Here is a 17,613-nt window from a genome sequence, read left to right as displayed (position 1 = left end):
AAGATAATCCCTCACCCTAAATATGCTTATAGTAACAGTGGAAAGGAAAAACTCCCTTCTACAAGAAAAAACCTCCAGCAGAACCAGGTTGATTGTGAGTGGTCATCTGTCGAGGCGGACAGGGGTTCAAGGAGACAGAAGCAGACATACAGAAAGAAGCAGAGATACAAAGGAACTGGCCTGGCCTTGCCTCCGGTCTTTACACATCCAGACATGTTTTATAAAAGGGTTAACTCTTTCCATTAGGGCTGCTCAGTGATGCAGTGGGTAGCATTGTTGGCTTGCGGCAAGAAGGTCTAGGTTTGATTCCCGACCTGGGGTCTTTCTGCATGGAGTTTGCATGTTCTCCCTGAGCATGCTTCCTCCCACAGTCCAAAAACATGACTGTTAGGTTAATTGGAGATAGGCACCAGCATCCCTTGTGACCCTGTTTGGGATGAAATCTAATTTATAAAGAATCCCATAAAATCATTACTGCTAAGAGCAGGTGGGATGGACGGTTAAAACGAGTTGTTTCTCTGACTGAGTTTGGCAACTGTATTAAAAAAGATAACGAGGATTATTCTTATTCTCCTCTATTAATGAGGTAAAATATGCTGCTCTTACTTTACGAAGGATCCTCTACAGCAGTAAACTATTTTTCCAGACTAGGTAGGATTCCCATAGGCATGAAGAGTGCCATTTTCTCTCTAGTTTCCTAGTATTTTGCTACAGAGTGTGCAGCTAAGGGAGCCAGCCTTCTATTTTGAAAGTTTTTCTTTTTCAAAGTGGCTGCGTTGTCTAAGGCAGTACACAGAGAACAAGCAACCCTATCAACAAAATCACCAACCTGTGAATAAACAATACTTTTCCCCTCTGCAACACTGCTCAGCGACACAGAGGAGAGAGAAAGTGAAACATATTATTTAAAATGTATAACTGCACTATCTGAAAATGAGCTGCTTATGTGAAACCTTCTTGTTGGGGAGGAGAACTATCCTTTAACCCTGTAATGCCAAATGTATCGTATTTGATACATACGGTTTCTGAAATGTTTTGCATCTGACACCTTTTGCATAATTTAATGGTAAAAACTTTGCTCAAAATCCTATTGTACACAATCAGATATACCTGATAACAACCAGTAGAAGATTACACAAAAAATAATCTTGTCTTATCGCATAGTATTAAATTATTAATATCAAAAATGTATTTCTGTTTTTTCTTTTTACATATTTTGTTAAAAGGTCAAATAAGGAATTCAAACCAAAAAAAGTTATTTTCTGTTTTGTTTTATTCTTGGATCAGGCTTTAAAGGGTTAACTCTGTTAAAGGGACTCTGAAAACTCATCTAAAAATTCAGAGTAAGGACCTGGTGGACAATACAAAGTAACAAAGAGATGAGGTTTTGTGGCTTTGCAAGTTGGATGAGAGAAAATAAAGATTAAATGTTCTAAAGAGTTGTAATTATTTTATTATACACCTGGTTAGTGTTTCCTTTATTAGATGAGGGAAATAATGTCTTTGTAATCTTGAATAGCCTATCAAGACAGTAATAAGTGGAACCTGCTCTTACCTAAAGTTGGCAAAATATAGGATAAAGTCTATGTTAGTCTGAAGGTGAAAAACTTCAATGTTGTAATTTCTGTTGTTTCTTAATGAATCAATTTCTAATTTAGTCCAATAGCTTTTTAATTAAAACAATTAAAAGTTATACAGCAGATGTAGCAGGAGGGCCATTGTGGAGTGTAAATCAAAACAATGGAAATATTTTATTGTTAAAATGTTGAGTTAGCATAGAATCAACCTCTGATCTAACTTAAAAACTTTGAAATTCAAAAGTCTAAATAATTTAAAGGACCAATCATGGTTTCTATGCCAGAGAATATAATCATAAGAGATTGATTTAGTATTATGTCTCCAATACAGGGACCATAAGAGGGACCAGGGCTAGTTATACAGGGCACTGACCCCTGTTAGCCACCGTCTTTGACTGCTCATTGTTCATATTTTCCAATCGGCCATTACGAAAATGAAATGATTAATCACAAGTTAAAGCCAACATTACACAAACATAACTTAAGATGAAATGATCTCCACCCCCAGGTCAAAGACCCTATAAGTATCCTATGATACTTTGTCATGACAGTTAACATTTTATTTATTTATTTATTTTTGTCATTTATGTTTTGCAGGAGAAAACAGAAAGTCAGTTATACAAACAGCTTATTGAGAAAAAGCATTGTGGCCCCCTCAATAAATGTGTCCCATGATGTGTTCTGCTTAAGGCTATGAGGACAGCCCCACTGTGCCAGCTGTTGTGACCGACTTTGCTTCTGTGTTTAGAATGGATTTCCCAGACTTCGGCCCTGCTCTGACACGATGCACCCTCCCTCTAGGAGAGACATGTTCTACATTTCAGCCGGTTTAGCTGCTCAAAGAAGACATAACAGCTACTGTTACTTCTGCCTGAAATGAAAGCTTTGTATTTGAACTTTTGCCCAGTCGGCTTGGCCTTTACCACTAAAGCTTAAGACAATGGCTGAAATGTACACCCGGAGCTAAGTAAGGAATTTGCAAAGAATAAAATGACAAACCTTTCAGTTTAGCATGATTATCTAATTCATTATTTCAAATTGGTTGACATACTACCAAAAGCTGCAGTTATATCAATGCATAGGCTAAGTGTTGACCAAAGGTATAGCCAGAAAATTTTTTTAAGGGTGGCCAGGCAATAACCAATATACACTGAGGGGTGGCTGAAAGTAGATAGGCACTAAAACCTCAAGGTAATCTACACTGTTCCAACAGAAAAATGAACAAGCAAAACATCCATATTTTCAAGATAAAGACCAACTTTATTTTCACAGCCTTTGCTAACAAATAGATGAATATATTCAAAGATTAGTGCTTTTCCATTGTCATTACTTACCTACTTTTATCATTCTGCATAAAATTGATATTTACAATTACAAATATCTACATAAATTGATTATTTAATAATTTTTTATTCAAATAGTACTTTATGATTTCATGAGGCTCCTAGATGACTGTTCACTTTACCCCATAAAACACAAAAGCTATTTCTGCTTGAATTCTGTATTTATTGTCTTTAATGTTATATTGATGTGCATAATTAATCACAGTGTTTTTTTTTTTTTTGTTAAAATAAGAAAAATTAAAATGTTTTGAATATTTCACTTGAGAGTATTACTGTTGCAACCATCTGTATTAGAGGGAAATAAATGGTAGGGTGGCCACAGGGGTGGCCAATGATTGGCTAAGGGTGGCCATGGGTACCCCTGGCCCCCCTTCTATCACAGCCCCTGGTGTTCACTAAGTGGGTTTAAAACATATCAATACTAAACTTATAGATTATTGTTTTTAAAACAGGCATTTAGAATCATGTTTACCACAACTCTTATTTTAAAGTTTTGTTTGTAATCTTAAATCAAATATTTCAGGAATTTCTGTTTTGTTTGAAGTTGTAATGTGAAAAACATGTAAATATTCATGGGGTGTTTATACTGTTGCTTGGCCCCACATGCATGGTGAGTTCGTCCTGTTTCTCCAAAGGAGGAATTAGGTTTTTTGCTGGCCTCATGAGGTCCCCCTCGCATTGTATTCGAAACGGTTATATGACCTGACAGCGTGAGGTCCACTGCTGACAGTGATCCATAAGGAGGGAAGGTTGCGATTGTCAGGGCGATGCTGTCTTCCCCAAATGCTTGCCAAGGGGTTGGCCGCCTGCGCCGCAGAATAGCTACCGGCGAAATAACCGTCCTTGCGAGTCAAGCGTGGAAGACAAAGGACGACAAAAGCAGGAGCCTGTCTCTAAACATGCGTCTGAGGCTGCAGACGCGTATTTTCTGTCTGTAAACATGGGATTGGTGGACTGCAGGCGGCTATATTCACACATCCAAGCCCAAAATTTTTTTTTTTTTTTTTTTTTTTTTTTTTATATTCACATTTATTATCTCTTCATTAGTGTTTTCAGCAGAATCATTTATTTAACCGAAATGCTGTCACTGGGGGCATGTGTGTAAAAATGATTGGTTTTTTTTTTTTTTTTTTTTTCTTTTGCCCTCTCCCTCCCTTCCTTCCACGATCTCTTCTGTGTATTTATTTATTTGTTTTTTCTCACTGGAGGTGTTGTCTGTAGTAGTTCTCAGAACCAGTATCGCAATGGAGGGATGAGATAGGAGAGAAATGGGTGTGGATGGAAGAAAGATGCGCCACCGCGGAGAGGAGGAGAGAGCTGGAGTCTGAGCGCGCGCTAGGGTGGGATGCGCTGCTTTCAATGTAAAGCAGGCATCAGTAAACACAGCAACTTCCGCTGAAATGCCTAGTTACTGTATTCGATTTTTATTCCATCCTTAGACTTTTTTTCTTTTTATATAAATCTATTGGTTGAACTGAGAATGATATTACATCACTGTGTGATTGTTTGTTTCAAAGGTTAGCAATAAGATTTCTTCACCTTAATCAAACTTTATAATAATAATCAAACTTTATAATAATAATGTTCAGTGTGTTAGAAGAAAAATCTCCCATTCCACTTTATACCTTTAACTAGACTCCAAACTACAAGGAAATGCAAGTGAATAAATGAACAAGTTCTGAAATATTTCCTCGGTGCGACTTTCTGGGCAAAATGAAAAAATTGAGATGTATTTATTTATTTATTTTATTTTTTTGAACTATTTCGGATGTTTGCTTCCCTGTTAATCTAAATAACTGCTGGATTTCTTCATGAAAAATCTGGTTACATCGTTTTACCTCTTAGTTTATGACAGAGACATACAGACAATCACAAGAGACTTGGCATATAAAAAGGTATAACATAAATAATTATATTTTTTTTAGGCTTGTGTAAAATGATATACTTTTTTGCTTTCATCCTCACTGCGATAATAATAATAGGCCAAAAAAAATAATAGCTACTATTAATTTATACAAAGAAGTAGAGGAAGAAGAATATGTGGTTTTACTTTGAAATCAAACATGTTCGTTTCCGGTTTTGTGTGTGAATGTTTCATCTGCCTTGTTAGTCTCACAGCTCCAGCGGCTGGGAAACACACCCGTCAGCAACGCGCTTTGGAGTGAGGAGAGGAAAAAAACGCATCACGGACAAAGGAAAAAAGATGGGTGCACCGTGGAGCGTTGATTTCATCTGGGCAGCGCGATGGATGAGCCGCTCCTCTTACATTCACTGGGAGACCAATTAGTCCACCTTAATGAGGTGCTGGGATGCGAGATACTGCAAGCAAAAAAGGCGGAAGGCTGCGTTTAATCCGTCTGAGGATCCTGTGAGCTTGCCATGGCTGTGACGGGGACATGCAACTGGACAGGGAGGAATGTGCCTTTTTATTATTTTGTGCTGTTTTCCTTATTTTGTGGCCTTGCGTTTGGACAGTTGCAGTATTCGATAACAGAAGAACTGGAAAACGGAGCTCTGGTAGGTGATCTGGCGCACGATTTGGGGCTGGATATTCGAAGGCTCTCCACCCGTAAGATCAAGTTAACCTCCATCAGTGGGAAGCGCTATGTTGTTGTCAACCCTAAAAATGGGAAACTGCTGGTCAATGACAGGATCGACAGAGAGGCACTGTGTGATTCACCCAGCCCCTGCATCATTGATCTGGAGGTGATGGTAGAAAATCCTACAGAGGTGCACTATGTCAAGGTGGAGGTTTTGGATGCAAATGACAATGCGCCGCAGTTCCCCAGAGATGAGTACCAACTGGAAATAATTGAATCTGCTATGCCGGGATCTCGTTACCCGATTGAAAACGCCCAGGACCCAGATGTTGGATCCAATTCTGTCCGCATGTATCAGCTCAGCACAAACGAGAATTTCGCGCTGGTATCAAACAAGCCCTCCCTTAACACAAAGCACATAGAGCTAGTCCTTAAAAAGCCCCTTGATCGTGAGCAGACGCCTTACCACCAGCTAATTCTAAGTGCTGTGGATGGTGGAATACCTGAAAAAACAGGGACAGCCAAAATCAATATCCGGGTCCTAGACTCAAATGACAACAATCCCGTTTTTGACAGTTCAGTCTACAAGGTGAAATTGTTTGAAAACTCCCCCAAAGACACGCTGGTGATCAAACTAAATGCAACAGATTTGGATGAAGGCACAAACGGAGAGGTTTATTACTCTTTTAGTAGTTACACCCCTGAAAGAGTGAGACAGATGTTTAGCATGGACACCAATACAGGTGAAATAAGAGTGAGGAGCAATGTTGACTATGAAGAGACCAACTCGTATGAGATGTACATCCAGGCAATGGATAAAGGCCCGGGAGCTGTTGCAGCCCACTGTAAGGTGGTTGTGGAGGTTGTGGATGTGAATGATAATGTCCCTCAGATAGTGCTGTCATCTCTCTCAAGCCCTGTGAGGGAAGACGCACGTGCAGATACAGTTGTAGCCCTCATTAGTGTCACTGATCGGGACTCTGGCACTAACAAGCAGGTGACCTTAGAGATCCCAGCAGGCCTTCCATTCAAGATCAAGTCATTCAGAAACTACTACACCCTGGTTACCTCAGCCTTCCTGGACCGCGAGACCACTGATGCCTACAATGTCACTCTGAGTGCCACGGATGGAGGAACCCCTCCTTTATCTTCCCAGAAGACGATACAAGTGGATGTTGCGGATGTTAATGACAACCCGCCACGCTTTGAGCAGACTTCATACACAGTATATGTGACTGAGAACAATGCCCCTGGGGCCTCTTTGTGTACTGTGAAAGCTCAAGATGCAGACATCAAAGAGAATGCACGCATTACCTACACCGTGCTCAATGACAACAACCACGGCATTCCTGTCACCTCATATGTGTCTGTGAAGGCCGATACTGGGGAGGCTTATGCCCTGCGAGCCTTCGACTATGAGTCACTGAGAGAGTTTCATTTCCAGGTCAAAGCCCAGGACGGGGGCATTCCTCCACTAAGTAGAGTTGCTACTGTCTACATCTACATTATGGATCAGAATGACCATGCTCCACTAATAGTAAGTCCTGCTGGCAATGGGACACGCTCCTTGGAGACAGTTCAAAAGAATGCAGAGCCTGGTGCCTTGGTGACCAAAGTTGTGGCATATGATGCTGATGCTGGTCCAAATGCTTGGCTGGTCTACGTACTGGAGACAGCCACTGACTTGGACCTGTTCAAAGTGCATGAGCACACTGGAGAGATCCGGACAACCCGGAGAATCCTGGAGGACAACTCCACCTCTTTTGCTCTTACAGTTTTGGTAAAAGACCACGGAGAGCCAGTTCTTTCCTCTACTGCCACTATTAATGTGGCAGTCATGGAGGTGGCACCAAAAGTTGCACCTGATACCAAGAAGGTAATGCGACCTCATGCCACTCTGTTTTTCTCAAACGTTACTCTTTATCTTATTGTGGCTTTGAGCGCCACAACATTTGTATTCTTGGTCACCGTGGTGGTGCTTGCCATTGTCCGTTGCCATGCTTACTGCACCCAGCCTGGTTCCTGTTCTCCTTGCTGTGGCTCACAGAAGCCTCCCCCAGATGGCGGAAACAGCAGTGTCAGTGCAGGCGGGGGAGGTGTCGGAGGGGCCGCAGGACAGCCTAATAACAATGTGGTGCTTCGAAGAGACCTGAAAGTGGAGCCTCATTACATTGAGGTGCGTGGGAATGGCTCACTGACAAAAACCTACTGCTACAAGACCTGCTTGACCGCTACTTCTGGCAGCGACACCTTTATGTTTTACAACACGGGTCGGCCAATCAGTGGCACCTGGGGTAGTGGTGCTGACCGTTTCTTCACTAGTGGAAGTGGATTTGTACGGAGACTGAGTATGCCTGATGCTTCTCTTCAGATCTGCCCAGAGGTTGGTCCTTTTATTTTGCATGAAACCATGTATATATTAATAGTTTTGTGAAGCTTTTATATTTCAAATTTGAAATGTGTCTGAGACTATTATGATTATATTCATTATGGGTATTTTCTTTATCCTGTCCTCTTGTGAATCAAATGTATGCAGACTTTGTTGCTCAGGACTTATTCTGCATTAGTGTCACTCCTGATGCTTTTCCACACCAGAATGTCAATTTTTTTTTTTATTTAATCCCCCTTAATTTCTTTTAATCTCATTAATTTTTTTGCATTTGCAATATCTTCAAAATTCTTCTAGATTAACTGTACTTGGAATGTTTCGAGGAAGGTTTTGAATATTCCAGATTTTTTTTACCCTTTTCAACCCTTGATCTAAAGCAAGTTCACTATTCATTTGAAGTGTGGTTGGCCACATTTTTTGTATCTAAAATCAGCAATTTCACTGTAAGATTTACACATTTCAAAATCACTAAGAAGCATCTCCAAAGTGAGCTAGAAAAATAGAGCTATTGGCTAATGCTAAACATGAAAGCTTGATCAAAAAATAGCCTATTTTCATACTGGTTAGTTCCATAGAAATAGAATTCAACTTTTTAGCAATAAAGTTTATTACATTCTGGATTTTAAATGCAGCAATTCATGTCTACTGAGACCTTCCAACTTTCAGACTGGATATATCAGTAGCAGACAGATTTACTCTAGATATGCACAAACCCACACACATCAGACTGATAACAGACATGAGCACTCAGGGACAGGGCTAAACACTTTCAGCTGTCAAATTCGAAGATTAAGTAATAATCTGTCAAAAAGAATCTGTCATATTGGCTCAGCACAGCCATGTTTAAAATCTTTTTGCTGCATTTGCTGTGATGGAGTGACACAAGTGCAGCCCTCCAACCAAATCCTGACCTGGGATGTGCTTGATAAATAATAGATGAAGCCATGGCCCTGCACGGCCATGCACCCTATGAGATCAAATTAAACACACTCTCTACTCTCCCTGTCTCTCTCCCTCTGTGTTTCTTTCCATCCATTGCTTCTCTTCTGCTTTTTCTTCCTCATGCTCTCTCAGCCAAAAGCTCCGAATGCTGACTGGCGATATTCTGCATCATTGAGGGCAGGGGTGCAGAGGTAAGCTTTTTTTCCCTCCCTTCAACTTTATGTGAACTCTTAAGATGGTTAAAGTTCTTTAATGATTTCAATCATATCTAAATCAGTGCCTCACTAATATGCAAGGCTCTGATTTAGATATGTGCAGATAAACTAGTTTTGTGAATTAAAACCAATAAATGTTTCCAGGATGCAATGTTTAGTAGGTGTAACCGGGGATGATTGCAACACTTTTTCCTTGAGTATATCTAAGTCCCTGATTTTTAAAATGCTTTTATTCAATATATACCTAAGTGTGTTTAATACAATGGTATGAATTACACCACTTTAAGTATATAACTTACTTGGTTCATTAATAACAAAGACTCTGTCCTCCTTTGTCATAACCTACCAATAAACTGGGTTAGGCTGTAAAAAATAATGTGCTGTGTTATGAAAATGAAACAAAAATGGTAAGAACAGAAGCAATATTGTAGAATGCATTGCAGGGTAAATGAAGTTCACCCTCTGCTTCATTTAGGTGTGTGTGTGTGTCTGTCTAGCACTCAGAGTGAGGACCATTTTCCAATTTCAACATCAAAATGAGGACCAGTTGTTGCAAAGTGGGAACATTTTGCCGGTCCTCACATGCTATTTTGGTAATGGTAAGGTTTAGGGCTAAGGTGTCAAATGGGTCAGGGGTGAGGGTATGCATTGGTAATGGTTAGATTTAGGGTTAGTTTTATGGGTAGGGCATAGAATGGGTTGAAAATGACTGAAAATCAATAGGAGTCAATGGGAGTCAACACATGGTCCTCACTATATATAGCAGAATGTGTGTGTGTACGGGAGTTGACAAGAACAAATCTTACAATATCAGTTCTTTTTGTTCATTTTTTTAATATTCTGTTTTGTTGTTATTTTGTGAGAGAGGTTGTTGGCAATGCTTGAATGCAGGTTTGGTGGACCCAAAGACTACCCAGGAACCATCTTTTTTGCAACTTGCTTTTTCAAACGACTCTTTAGATCAATATGCACAAATATTTCTTGGACTAGCTACATTTTCAACCAGAAATAATGATTTGAGTATAGCTGTTATTGTACTCAAAACAGATTTGACATTTGGTACTAAAAAAATAGATATACTTTTGACCCTTGGAATCAATTTGTTATCTATAAAATTGAATTCCACTACGTGAGCTTACAGTAGACGAGGGATGGCTAAATAGTGAAAGAATCATGTGAATTTTGTCTTTTTCTTGACTGTTAAATATCTCCCCATGTAACAATCATCTTTGGTCTTCCTATTGATAAATTAGTCGTTAGATTAAAGAACAATGTTAACTGTGCTTCTTCAATGAATGTTTACACAGACATTGTCTTGACTTTAAAACTGGGCTAGGTCACGAAAAATAATTCTCAAAGCTTTAAACTTCTAACAAAGCATCATAGAAATTATTATTGAGAAAAATGTATTCAATTATTAAAAAAAAAAATACATGACTGCAAACCTAGTAAAGATGACTTTCCACCATAGTCAATCAACCAGGAAAACTTTAATCAGAGAAATAGGCAAGAGCTGTGCAGGTATTCTACAGGAGCTGTTGAGATCTAAGAAAAGTTCAAGTGGGAGAATTGGTTAAAGGGAAATGATTTAAGCTGGCTTTAATGTCAAAGTGATAAGAATCTTTAGTTGTTAAATGAAAAACACAGAGGGAAGTGTTTGTAGTCTGCCACATGTACAAACCTGTTAGAAGACAGCAAACATCTGAAAGATTTAGCCCTGGTCAGATGAGATCAAAGATGAACCTTTGGCAATTATGCAATGTATTTAGTTTTTTCCTCTAAAGGTTTACACATTCACACAGATTGAACAACGGCAAATTTACTTTATTAACTTGAATAATTCACACCTTACAGAGCAACTTATCTGTATTGTTACCTGTCATCTCATAACCAATATTAGTGCTATAGAGTTAACCACTTTGAAGTATTTAATTTACCAGGGGAACCAGTCCTTTTTTTGTTCATTTGGGCACAGAGAATAAGTAAATAAAATAGTTCACTACTTCATGATTTAATTAAGTGAGCAAAAATCTGCTTGTGGAATATTGCAGACTAATCTAGTAAATGAAAACTGTAATTTTTTTCTCTCGCTATGGCTAAAGCTATAATTGCAACTCCTTAATTAATTTTTTTTTTCTTTTAAGTAAAACAGTAAAGGTAAAAACTTAAATTGGTGTAAGGCACCAATCAATGATGGTTTCTGTTTCAGCACATTAAAGAAACTGTGTTAGTATCCCGTCCTCAATAGAGGGGCCCTAACAGGGGCCAAGACCAGTTCAGTAGGAGCACTGGACCCCATTCGCCTTTGTCTATACATGCCCATGATTTTAATTGTGCAAGATATCCAACTACATATTTTACTAGAGCATTGGATAATAAGTTTTGCTATGAGGAGAAACCTAAATCAAGAAGTTGAAGATTGAAGATTTTTGAACAGAGATGCACTAACCTTTTAACCCCATTACATACTAAGATAAAACCCATATGATTGTTTACTTTTTGCGTTAACTTTAAAATGTGCATCAATAACTATTGTTTCAAATGAGATTTTTCAATTCTTACACACACTGTAATCTCATTGTAATATGCATTTTAAAAAAGACACAGCAGCATCATATTACTGCTCAGCATCTCTCATTTTCAGTAACTGCTTCTGGGTATGCCCCAGAGTTTGTTTGAACCTCTGTCCTCCTCCATTGGGGAAAAAAGCCTGAACAGCTCTGCCTGTGGATCCAGTAACCGCTTTCCTCTGCAGTGTGGTAATATATAGGTCATCAGCATTCAAGTACCCCCCCACCTCCCCTTCCAGTTCTTACGTGTGGAGCATGAAGGACAAAATGAGCTGACGATGACCTTTCTCAGATTATGTGATGCACACAAGATAATTTCTGCTGTAAAAGCTACCTCCCATGGACATCTGTCCCTCTCACATGAGGCAGTTTAAACTCATATGAACTATATCTTGTTTATCATAAGCTTTGATTATTAAATTAAATCCAAAAATACTAACTCAATGGCAAACTGATTATGGAAATTGCATTTAAAGATGACTAATTGAAGCTTATACCCAAATTCTTACAACAGGTTGGTTTATTATGTATCTGCTTATATTTACCAGAATATTTCAGTATTTAAAGAGATCAAAACAACCTGAATAAAATGCAACTATAGTTATAGGTCAGGCAAACATTTCTAAATGTGTATTCAAAGAGCATCTCCATCTGCATACTGTATGACGACAGCTGGAACATCAGGAACTAATGAGTTTCCTTCACATCCCCACGCTTTGTACACATTTTTTCTAATTTCATGCTAACTGTGCTTACTGCTCACTTGTGCGATCATCGAGTCCATCTAAGTTTGATTTAATTGGATATTAGTGTTAATTTCTTATGGTGAGCAGGAGATCATAGCATGTATGCTGTCATCAAGTCACTGTAACACGACATGGATTAACACAAATCATCACTGCAATTTTCTGCTGCCATCTTTTAAAGTGACAGTGCTTATAACATACATAGACACAGAGGTGGGTGATATTATCCCTTAACCTCGGCGCAGGCATGATTGGATTTGTCAATCTGCACTGTTTATGTTGCTCCAAGAGGATGGAGCAAATGTCAGTTTAAAGTACCAGTCAGTAACATATTTATTTTATCAAAATATAATTATTTCTTAATATTATGTAATACTGAAATTTGCTTAGACATTGAAGTTTGTGTATCTGTTATCCATGATTATTAAAATCACAAGAAATAAAGGCTTTCAAAATCTCACTCAATGGTGAAATAAAAAAATGTATAAAGAAAATATAGAACTTTTTAATTCTGCTTTTCAGGGATGTAACAATTTGTATATATTTTTTTTTATTCATATAGTCATGGTAAGGGTTATTCCTCTTAGAATCATTAAGAACTTGATCAGGTTCCAAAATAGTTAAATTCTCATCTCTTACATACATAAAAAAACAATTACACTGATAATATCTATTAGACTAGACAAAGACTAAATAAAAAAAAGAATTTTAAGAAAAAAATTACTAATTTTTCTTTTGGAAGATTTAAGTGAAACAATAGTTGTCAATGGTCCCATTGATCATCAACATGTGATCAGTTCTATATAAGCAGGAATTACAGAAACTAGCTGGTTTGGGACACGTAACTGTATGTTAACACAAAGCCAAGGAGGAAAAGCCTGAGTACTGACTGTATACCAGTACTTATTGCTGTTTACTCTGTTAGGCATATAAGACTGTTTGCAACCTTTTTGCCACTCTTTCATTCAGCTATTAGAATGATTTCTCATAACTGCAAACGTTCTGATTTCCCCGGCAGTAGCACATTAAAACCTGATGTCAGCTACGGCAGTAATCAGAAATTAATAAAACAAAAACATTAACATTAATAAAACAAGAGAACATCATTGGCTACCTTGCCAGCCTATTTTGCATGTTAAATGTTTATGTCTGGAATATATTAATATATTGAAATATTGCCCATTAACACAGGTACAATTCAGATGTGTTTGACCATAATGAACTATGGGATAGTTTGCAAAAATGTACATTAGCACAAGTACCAGCTGTCAAGCACAGAAATGGAGGAATGATGATTTGTGCTGTGTTGCAGACATGGCACCTTGCACAAATAGAAGGAATAACACATGTTTTTGTCAAAGTATTCTAGAGTCAAACACAATATTTAATGAATAGGTAAAGCCAAACTGGGTCAATAAGCAATAAATTAATATTATTAAAATCATTTCTGCCTAAGAGGTTTTACAAGCCCCTAAAATAAGATGTAGTTATTCTGTCCACACATGGCTTTGTTATTATGTTTTCATTTTTCGCTTGATCAGTATTGAATTGCAGATGCTGCAGTGTTTTTTGTTTACTGGGGTTTAAATTTAAATGATTTAAAGGGCAGCAACTATGTTAAAGCAAAGGTTTTTTTGTAGTGACAGTCAGATTCTAGTCAAACCTGCCTAGCTCATGTCAACTCACAAGTTTCTGTGAAGCAGTTCAGTGTTCATGTTTTAGATGATTTTTTTTATAGAAATCCCAAGCCATTTCATGAAAAGGCATTGAATCTAGAATTTATAATGCAAAGTTCCCAATTGAAATAACAAAATGAAACATGAACAAAATCAAAGAGTCTACCTAGTTTCTATAATGTCAGTAAGTGTTATTAACTTATGTAAGAATAAGATATGATTTTGAGCAGTAAATCTACCCAAAAGTCAATCTTTATTTAGCAAACCTTACAGGTTTTAAGACAAAAATATTTGATACATGGTCTGTTTATAGTTCCCCACCTTTTCCAGATTAAAACCTTTCCGAAACTTCTGTTGTTTGAGATAAATGCAAAAAGAGATACCATATACGCTTAATAATTTTTTTTTTTTATTTCATTATGTCAAAATAATATGCTTTACTTATTTGCTTGATACTCTTACTGGCCCTAGAATTGAGTTAAAGCATTAAGTGTTTTCTGTGGTGCTTTAAAACCTCAATAACAAATCAGCTTCAGCAAGCATCAACAGTGGTTTACTGCAGTGTTCTTTCCTCCAGTAAGGCACCCTTATGTTCTTATGATATATCTTTGTAAACTGTTGTTTGGGGGATTTTGAAAGCATCAAATGAGACAAATGACAAATGAAATGACAAAGATTCAACTACCTCTGATTTCATTAGAATATTACTAGAGTTTTTTTTGTTATTATTATGATTTATTCAACTTAAAAAGTAAAAACTCAAGTCTTTTATTCATTGCACACAAATAGTCATGTCTTAACCATTTTTTCAGGTTTTATATATATATATATATGATTACAAATGGAATTTTTGATGCATTAAATTAAGGCAAATACAATGTTGTGAATACTGCTTACATTGATTTGCTTCGAAGTTGCATTGATATGCATTTTTCAAGTATAATAGATCATTAGGCAGAAAGAAATGTGGTAAAACATGGCAAAAAGCAAAGGCGACAGTAAAGCAAAGCCCCATTCACTGGACTTGCCTAGTTTGGTTTATCAACTCAAGTCAAAGGGGTCTTAGCTGGATTAAGGAAAATGAGCAACTGGCTGTTGCTTAGTGTTTCTGTGGAATCTCATTGGTAGAATTCTCTTATGACAGAAAGAAGGCTGACGATTGACATCATTCTGTCACACGGAGGGGGGAACATTTATTTACAAAACCGAATTCATACAGCTGTCTTGAACACTTCATACATTCAGCGCTATGTCCTCACATCTGTAATTTCTAGGAATGTAACCTTTTTAAGGTTGTACATTTCGTCTTGGATATTCATAAACAAGTTAGTGTGTCCACTTTAACCTTAATCATTCCTGTAGTTCTCTGCCAAGCTGGAAAAAATAAAGGTTGTCTTCCTGTGGACTTTGAATGAGTGTGTGCGGCAGTGCACAGAAGTTGTTTAATCAGACTGGAATGCGGAGTGAGTGTTTCCTGTCTCTATGGGACAAGCAAGAGAGAGGCGGACAGAAAAAATGTCTTTCGAAACACAAAGATATTTGAGTAAGTATTAACATACTTTATTTGGCTTTGAGCTAGAACTGTCTTTAGTCTGTTTTAGCCTATAATCTGTTTTAAGTCTTTTGTCATCTGCATTTAGGATTCTGATTTGTCTCTATATTAATCTTTTAGTTAAGTAAACAGTTTTTTATACGCTTCACGTAGAATCATCTAATGTAATTTAAAGCATAACTGACTTCTTAGGTCTATTAATATCATCGGTTCTTCACTTCTTGAACCACATCTCAGTCTTTGGTTCTGTTTCAAGCATTATTTGTTAGTTTCCTCAAAAAGATAACTTCCTCATATATTGAAGTAAATACATGTTGATTTTTACCTCTAGGATGTAAGAGTTTTATTTAAAATTCAAGTAACATTTTTACAAAAACATTTCAAACATTATTCTCTATTTCTGTATCTTATTGAGTAAACAGCTAGTCCTGATGCTGGGGGAGAGAAAGTCTAAATAAACATCCTGGATTATTATTGTGAAACTAGTCAAAGTGTTGATTTCTTAGTTTTACTTAAAGTTTTTCAGAGGTACATCTAGTGCATTATTTAAGGATTCATAGAATCTCTAATTTATGGAAATTTATTGTCTTTAAATACTTCATAGGCTTCTGCTGCTTTAAATTTATTTATTTTTATTTATTTTTTTTTTTTTTATGTTGTAGACAGTCTCAATTTAAGTTTTTTTTTTCCTGATTTATTTACTTTTAGCAGCTTCTTTTGCATTCTCTAATATTTATATTCCATATAGTTTACAGGTACACATGTTAATTTTACATTGTACTTTGTGCCTAGATAATCACTTGGAGGTTCATATTTAAGGTTTTCTATTTAATTAATTTGAATCGTGACCTATTCTGACATAGTCACATAATTTTCACATGTCTCTATCTTCTGATTTAGTTCTTAATACTATAGGCTGTTTGTTTTAAATCACTGAATTTGGGAACAGTTCCAAAGTATCAGCAGCTGAGCTCTATGTAATATCCATTAATAGTTTTCCTACCTTACTATGACATTTGGCACAAACCGTGAGTCTTCCTTCAGAAAAGGTTTCAGGTTTAGCAGCGTCTGTGAAGAGAAACTTAAAGCAGAATAATTAGTACGTTGGTAATGCAGAATGTGCGATTAAAACCTGGTCCACATTGTGTCCTGCAGTAGGGAGGCTGAGCCTTTGTACTTAAAATAAAACTGGTCTGGAAATGTTTGATCTTTTCCATTCAAACCTTTGATCAATTAATACATCATATTTATCAACCTTAACAGAGAATGTAGTGATAATGAAGAAAACTGATTTCTTATATTTGAAATAACATCTGTAGATTCACTGTTGGCTGAATATTTACAAATCATAGCTGGTGGTTTTTCAACTTAATTGTTCCAAAAACAAACTAAAAGTAAAATAAGGTTCAAACAACATCCCATAGGATTCAGGATGTAACCGTTGTAATGATTTACATAGTGGCAATTAGTAACATATTCTGAACATTTTGAAGCTTATTAATTACTGCTTATAGTTTTCCCAATACTATTTCAGTCTTTGTAAAGTAAACATCAGCAGGTTTACACAGAATGTCAGTGTGAGTTCTGTCCCCCAAAGCTGGAAACAAGCTTGAACTGAAAAAAAAGAAAAGACAAAATCTTACTCTGTTATTAACTTATCTAAATCTCAGTGTTACTTAATTGTAATTGCATGAACTGATAAGCATGTTTTCTCTAAGTCCTAAACTGTCTCTTCTAAATGTGATATGAGATATTCTTCCTCATGCTGGTTCTAAGTCTCATAATGTGCTTAGCAAACTTCACATCTCTCTATATTAAATACTGACCATATTTTGTTAAGCGTTTGTTTTAGAAAGTATCTGAACCAGAACGTAATGCATTATGATGCTACAAAATAGTTTTGCTATAAAGAAAACCATGACAATCAAAGGTTTGGAATGCAAGTTTATGTTAAGATAATCACAACTGCTCTAAGGCATTGTTTAGAAATTTTGATTGTATTTAGTTTGCAATAGATGCTTTAGAATTAGAAGTACAGTTAAACCTATAGGTTGTTTTGTAAG

At 36.9% G+C, this 17,613-nt stretch overlaps 1 protein-coding gene across 2 annotated transcripts in view; it reads left to right on the top strand.

Annotated features, from left to right (window-relative positions):
- The first annotated feature begins 5,049 nt into the window (after nucleotides 1–5,049).
- The window catches only part of pcdhac2 (protocadherin alpha subfamily C, 2), a 30,795-nt gene continuing 18,231 nt past the window's right edge, over nucleotides 5,050–17,613 (top strand). For both annotated transcript variants that reach the window (XM_015371330.1, XM_015371331.1), the window contains exons 1-2: nucleotides 5,050–7,843; nucleotides 8,924–8,982. In XM_015371330.1, coding sequence (XP_015226816.1) covers nucleotides 5,300–7,843; nucleotides 8,924–8,982 — 2,603 coding nt within the window. In that variant the 5' untranslated portion in view covers nucleotides 5,050–5,299. The remainder of the gene's footprint in view (nucleotides 7,844–8,923; nucleotides 8,983–17,613) is intronic.

The sequence above is a fragment of the Cyprinodon variegatus genome, unplaced genomic scaffold (genome assembly GCF_000732505.1).
Source record: "Cyprinodon variegatus isolate N-32 unplaced genomic scaffold, C_variegatus-1.0 Scaffold56, whole genome shotgun sequence".
NCBI lineage: Eukaryota > Metazoa > Chordata > Actinopteri > Cyprinodontiformes > Cyprinodontidae > Cyprinodon > Cyprinodon variegatus.
This window is presented reverse-complemented; position numbering and strand designations above follow the sequence as displayed.